The 7,539-nt window shown below is 39.3% G+C and overlaps 1 protein-coding gene across 1 annotated transcript; it reads right to left on the reverse strand.

Annotated features, from left to right (window-relative positions):
• Positions 1 to 975: 975 nt before the first annotated feature.
• synprb (synaptoporin b) lies at positions 976 to 4,268 on the reverse strand (the record flags this gene model as incomplete). Its single annotated transcript, XM_080790326.1, has 5 exons — positions 976 to 1,326; positions 1,447 to 1,638; positions 1,815 to 2,013; positions 3,117 to 3,241; positions 4,245 to 4,268. The coding sequence occupies 5 exons, from the start codon at positions 4,266 to 4,268 to the stop codon at positions 976 to 978; spliced, it is 891 nt and encodes a 296-aa protein (XP_080646452.1).
• Positions 4,269 to 7,539: the final 3,271 nt, after the last annotated feature.

Consider the following 7,539-nt stretch of genomic DNA (forward strand, 5'->3'; position numbering starts at 1 on the left):
CGCAAACTTTGTCCTACATAAACATTAAATGCAAAATTGCATTTAACCCAATAGAACACTAAACACTACATTTTTGCAATTTGTGTTCATGTAAACACAAACATTGCGTAACACTTGTGACGCAACTTGTGATTGACTGGAATGAGATGATGCGTGATGATGTATGATGAATCTGATAAGAATGCCCCTCACTTCACACGGGTGTGATTTTTTTCCCTCAATACGTACATTGCTCAGCCAATCAAATCATCACTATTGGGTACACACAAACACACAAAGTTGGGCATAGGAGGCCCTCAAAAACCTGAATGATACAGTAGCTATATCAGTGTCATGTTTATCACATGACACTGATATAGCGATTTGAGTGAAGTCTGTACACAAACTCACAAACACACTCACAGACAAACATAATCTCTGCGTCCTGGCCTATAGGCCTCAAGGACTGGCAGAGGAAAATCAATATATTTTATTGAGAATAATCATGTTGTATCCTTTGATGTGAAAATGTACTGTATATGTATTATTATACTAACATGTTCATAGCTATTATGGAGTCTGCTGTATGGGGCCGAGACATGGACCCTCACAGTACAACAGGAAAAGCCCTGGATGGAGTCTACACAAGAATGCTATGAATGGCACTAGGTGTCACATGGACGGACCGCATCAGAAATGTGGACCTCTATGGGGACCTACCACCGGTCCCGGACAAAGTCAGAGAGAGAAGGATGAGGCTGGCAGGGCACTGCATCAGTCACGCAGAACTTGAGGCAAGTAAATTGATCCTATGGGAGCCAACCCAGGGCAAAGCCAGGAAGGGAAAGAAGCGTTGGCTGACAACACTGCAGAGCTCAAGAACCTGATGTTGGATAGGAAATTGTGGAGGGCAGCGATCCAAGAATCCCGAGTTAGTGTTTGCTAGACCTCACTCTCGCAGCAACTAACTATACATGAATAAGAATAAGCTGAGATCTAAATCTCCTTGACAAATATCATTGTCCCCTTCGAGGTAGTCCTATTCTCCTGGCCATATATGATTGGTGTGCCTAGCTGTGTGTGGGGTAAGGTAAAGCTTCCCAGGGACTGATTGAAGCTACCTAAATGCCCCTCTGACTCAGTGATGCTCTGCTGTCGGTAGGTCTGTTGATCAAAACTTTCACCTTGTTGGTCGAAGCTGCTCTCGCTGTAAAGCCGCTTCCTCATTCCACTTTTGCCTGAAGCACTCCTGGTTGGATATCGATTGCCAGTTTTGTACCAGTCTGTCTCCTTGAAGACAAACCAAATATTGCCCCCCCATAGGATTAGGTTAATGAAACCAAAAACCTAGAGATGGAAAAGGGCAGAGATAAATTGTATTTCTTGGAGTAAAACAAAATAAATAGTACCGTAAGTTGTTTAAATCAGTGCAGGCCAACATGTTGCATTTGGCTCCTGAATACCTACCACAGATGAATTAAGGCATGTCCAGAGAGGCTCCTGGGTAGCCGTGCATATATTTTCATAAGCTCTGCAAGCCGTGATGAGCAGAAGGACCTTGGTAGGGTCTGTGGCATCCTTAACATCAGAGAGAGCTTTGGCCCATGTACAAGAACTAACCAGCCACATTAATGAGAATATCACTGTAACAACAAAATCCTGTGGGAGAAGACAGTAAGGAGCATTATGAAGAGAGAGTCTGATATTGGATACCATAATTAGAATATTCTACACAAAGAACAATTCCATTTAAACCGATTCACTGAGTAGTAATACACCAATACTGTATTTGGAATCTATTCATAACTGATATTTAAAGATGTGAACTCACTGACCACGAATGGGCCTCTGTTGTTCTCTCGGTACTTGTTCTGGTAGAAGATATACACAATCGTTGCCAGCAGGGAGTAAAGGAAGGCAAACACACCCACTGTCACAAAACACTGAGCTGCTGAGGAGAAATCTCCCTGCAGGAAGAAGACCTCCTGTCTGTTCTTCTCACACAAGGGGGCTTTGAAATGCACTTGTTGTAATCTACAAGACAGGAAAAAATGTATAAAGTTAAATCTTGTCAAGAAAATAATTATGCATGTCACGATAAGGGAATGTCAGTCGGTAGGCAAATTGTCACTGACTGACATCTACTATAAGTGTCAGTGTCAAGATCAGCCTTGAATAGCCAGTAATAATGACACTTGCAGACTGCAGCTGTTGTACTGGGAGCACATACAGAAATAAAACATTATACAATATACATGGTACTCTTCTCTTTTGCATTAACATGCAAAAGAAACTCAACTAATTAAATTCTAATGTTCTAAATCTACTCAGTCACACAACCCTCCAAGGTGAATTTGAGAAATAGGCCACGAAAGTAGTGTGTGCATGTGGTTCCCATCATAAAACCATAAAAATAATACCAAACCACACCAAAGGGTTGAGACGGTATGATACTGTATGTCCTGACTCCTGACCCAAGTGATTAAATTAGTTGGAATGTCAATGGTTGCTTGCAACTACATGCGTCTACACGCATCTACTCGCAACTGTTTGGTTGCAAGGAGTTGCATGGCGACCCTTTGGTGTGGTTTGGGCTTTACACTAGTACTACACAAATATTTACATTCAAAAGACTACAATGGAAATATAGTGTTACTAGTTACTACTATAGGCTACTACAAAGCATATCGAAATAAAGCTCAGTATAATCATAAGGTATATTTACACAGAAGGGTCAGGGGATTCTAAAAGGTGTTCAAGGAGTTAAACTATGTTTACTTGTATGTTAACGAAAGGAATTATTTTAAGTTTGCTTTGAACTTGTGCTGGGAGGGAGTTGAGCTCCTTTATACAATGCATTTTTACCACATTTGTAACTGTTCAACTAGGGAACCCAACACAACTTTTGGAACCCTCTCAAGGAACCATGAGGGTAGCTGGACCACACTTTGAGACCCTGCACTGGTGTAGAGCGTTTCCAGAGAGCCAACATGCACAATATCAGCACCCTGACTCTGTTTGACCAGAATGGAACAGATCCTTAATTGGTAACTGGTTAATAAGAAAGGAAGATGACAATTTCTTTCCAATAGGCCTACATGCAGAGAATCCATTTGAGAGTAAAACACATACTACACCTGAAAGGATAGACAAAGTCAATGTTGATGCTGAGGTTGCTCTGCCTTCTATCTGCACAGTCCACTTTAACCCGCAGGTGTCCATAGTATCCTCCACATGTTGCAAAAGCACAGATGGCAAAAATCTGTGAAATAACATAATGTTATAATGGGCTAGTATAAGCTATAGGCCTACAGAGACATTTAATTGTTACATCTCAGCTTGAAGCATGAATTTCTCATCTTTGACATTTTCAAAATGATATATGATGTATAAATAAAATAAACAAACAAACAAACATAATAGCAATAGCTGCCGATATTATATTATTTTTGCAGAATATTATGCAACATCTAGTTCTTGAGATAATTCTGTATAAAGGCACTTTCTCATTTGCTAAACAAAAATGCATCAGCTATAGCCTTTCAACCTCAAAATTAATTAAATGCTAGAATGCACTGGTATTATGTATCAACTCTGTAATTATCTATCAAATAATACCTACTGTGATAGTATTAAATATTACATGAATGTCAACACCAACTGCAAATATAGCCACGCCTTACAGAGTCTCTCATGCTTCATTAAATTCAAGGCTGTTTAATCTTATCATTGATTTTAAAATACATAACATGAATATTTTAAAGATGGGAAGACAGCAAACAGAGCTGCCTGTTGTGCACTATAGGGTGGTCACAGCAACACAGGGTGACACAACTTTCTGAGTAATTACAGAATTGCTTTTATCTTTTTTCAGAGAGAGAAATCTTTCTCTCTCTCTCTCTCTCTCTCTCTCTCTCTCTCTCTCTCTCTCTCTCTCTATATATATATATATATATATATACACACACACACACACACATGCTATTGATATTTTCCTGCAGAAAATGTGTTCACTTACTACATAATCGACATTTGAAAAGAAACTACACAGTTCCTCTTCAACTAGTATTTTTAAAGCCATAAATCAATTACTATTGAATATTGATTATGTGATTAAATCATTACAATATAAACACTAGGCTTGACTGAATCAGATTCAGTATTAATTAGCCCTAGCAATACTATCATGAGCCACAATAAATAATACAAATAAAACGAAACAATTGATACAGCAAATATCAACATGCTTAAGAAAATAAGCTTACCGGAGCAAATATAACCATGCACATTTAAAAACCAAAGAGCTCTGGTTCTACTCCACGGGATGTTAGTTGCTTTTTTATCATAATGTAGTAATTCTGCTGTTGTAGATACAGAGTAATTCTTGAAGGGAAGCCAGTCTTGAGGAGGTTTTGATTAGCCTAGATATTTATATTAGATTATGTAAAAGTATCTCTGCACTGCTCTTCCCAAACATTCCTATCAAAAGCTCTCTCTCTACACTGAGATTAAAGTATACTGTAGCTCTGCACGATGTCCCTTAAGAATTACACAGGCAGGCAGCCATGCACACACATACTGTACACCCGCACGCACACACATACGCACGCACACCACAGGTGGCGATTGGCCCAATAACATGTAATTTCAATACATGACATAAAGCCATCATTAATGTCTATTTTTAAATCATCAAATTACATGAGTAATATTTTGGACAACTCACCGAAATATCAAAACTTGTTAAACATCAATGAAGCTAAATTATAGATTTATTTTTATTTGACTATGATGATCACTTAATCCTGATAATTTGTTGTTCAAAAATGTATGAGCTTGTAGATTGACTATTTTCATGATTAAAATTCAATTGAATACGGAATACAATGTATCAGACGTCAGATCTGATTATAAAACATGTTAAATTATGAATGTTTTGTGCGGATACACACAAAAGATGAAACATACTGTATCTGGAGGGCATGCACAATAGTTCACATTGATGACATTTGCAATATGCAGTGCAATACATCTCATGACCCTGACTTCTTGTGCATGGAGATATTTCATTGAGCACAGAGCAATTTGGCATCATATTCATAATCATAGTAATTGGAGTAACACATGAGGAGTGTTTTTCTTTCCTTTGTTCAGTATGGGTTACTGATGAAAAGAAGAAAACATGTGAGGTGATGAATCAGGAGTTGCCATGGTAACTTCAGCGAGAAGTTGTAATGTAATTCACAGCATTGTAATGGTAAAGAATGCAACTTTCTGACTGAGCTGACTGAGCGATTACTATGGAAGCTTGCCTGGCTTGTCTGTCTGTCTGTCACGCTGTAACACCGCCACCAGAGGGCGCAGCTGTATCACACACACACACACACACACACACACACACACACACACACACACACACACACACACACACACACACACACACACACACATATAAATAAATAAAGAAACTTGCCACCACAGCTGTGTTCACTTCCCGCGTTCACGCATCTTACTTGTAACATGAACAGTAGCCTACTTAATTCTGTGTGATTGTAATTAAAGGTAAGAAAATACAATTTACTATTTACAATTTAGGCATTTAGCAGACATTCTTAATCCAGAGCTATTTACAGTAAGCAGTAGAGGGCCATGAGGATCCCTCAGGAACTGAAGCTCACATTCATTCGTCAAAAGACCTTTGACCTTTAGACCTTTGACCTTTAGATCTCATGGCCTTTTTTTGGCCATGTCAAAGAAATCACATTTCCATACATGCGAATGGAGTCTGACTCTGGTTTGTATGATGTATGATGATGTATGACGATAAGAGCGCCCGAAGTGAGGGGCGCTCACTTCACACTCACTTCTTTTTGGGCTTGAGCCCGTCTTATAGCTGCTTATAGCAGCTATATTTTGCTATTGTTTCTGATATTTGATTGTATTTTTTCTTCTTCTAATCACTGTCGTGACAGTGAAATCACAAACGCTTAAAACTTTCCTTTTGATAAAGCTATAGGGCTTACTCAGGCTTGCCTTTGACTAGTCTTTGTTATGCTAGTATACAGTAGGCTTAGACCAGCGGTTCTCAACCTTTTCTGAATCAAGGCCCACTTTAAAATGTCAAAAGCATTCACAGCCCACCAATCTCACCACTTGAAGCCTGGTGAATGCTTGGTTAGCATGCTGGTGTTGCATGCAGTAAATAGCAGATCTACAAGTTCACCATTTACTGAGCACTACACCGGCACGCAAATCAGTTTAAATGAGCCAAAATTAAGTGCATTAATTCAGAGCATGTACAATATATATATAATTTTTACATTATTAATATTATTATATTTTTGAGCGGTAACAAGTGCTCCTGTGTCTGTCTGTATGTCCTATGTCCCTACGTCTGAGTATGACCTATTGGCCCCTGCAGCTAATAGTGTTTGGTCTATTAACCCCAATGATTATTGGTATTGGGGTCACACACGCACGCACGCACGCAATCGCGCACGCACCCACACAATTACACACACACACACACACACACACACACACACACACACACACACACACACACACACACACACAGGTGTGATTTCTTAATATTTAGGTTATCAACAAGCGTTTTACCAATTATTCGGGGGCCCACTTGCAATATCCTCGCAGCCCACAGGTTGAGAATCACTGACTGCTGGCCACAACCCCATCGTTGCATGCTGGTCTTTGTCTCACTCCCACCCCCCACTCCACCTCCCTCTCTCACCCCAACCGGTCAAAGCAGATGGCTGCCCACCTAGTGCCAGGTTCAGCACAAGGACTCTTCCTGTTGAAGGGGAGATTTTTCCTGGCAATTGGACTTGAATCATGGGGGTCTCTGTAAGAATAGGGTTAGGGTCAGTGGTGGACGGCATCAAAGTACAGTTACTTGAGTGATGAGTAGGCCTACTGTACGTTTTTGGTGTGTTTGTTTTTAGTTTTTTGCAAGCCTGATGACTTTCCCTCTTGTACTTTTGACCCTACTAACATTCTAGGAAGGGACTCTTGCGACGGAAACATAAAAATATAAATTAAATATCACTTAAGCCATTTTTTCATCATCATCATTTAACCTTTATTTAGGTGGTAACAATACAGAACACAATACCTAACAGGTAGAGTCATTATACAGCAATAATTTACAACACACAATTTCATATCCTATATTATAATTGCCTAAGTCATTTACAGTAGCGTATTTAATATCACGTATTATGCGTGATATGTTACAAGTTGTGTGTAGAAACATTAATCGATAGTAATGTTTGCAAGGAGCATATGGTATCCCTCTTTCTACTGCGCGCCATGGGGAGAGTGACAGGTTAGAGACACATTGGTTAAATAAGACTTTTCCAAGTTGTTCCCACCAGTCATAACCTGAGAGTGAATATACTCATTGGCTGAAGGGTGCTGACTTAGTTTCAGATACTGTAACTGAATAGTTTTCACAAATCTTAACAGCTTTAAATAACATACTGTAAAAGGTTATTGAAAAGCATCTACTGACCTCTGTTGGCAAAATCTCTGTATTACAAT

Source organism: Protomyctophum bolini, assembly GCF_963924005.1.
Source record: "Protomyctophum bolini genome assembly, chromosome: 2".
In the NCBI taxonomy this organism is placed as follows: domain Eukaryota; kingdom Metazoa; phylum Chordata; class Actinopteri; order Myctophiformes; family Myctophidae; genus Protomyctophum; species Protomyctophum bolini.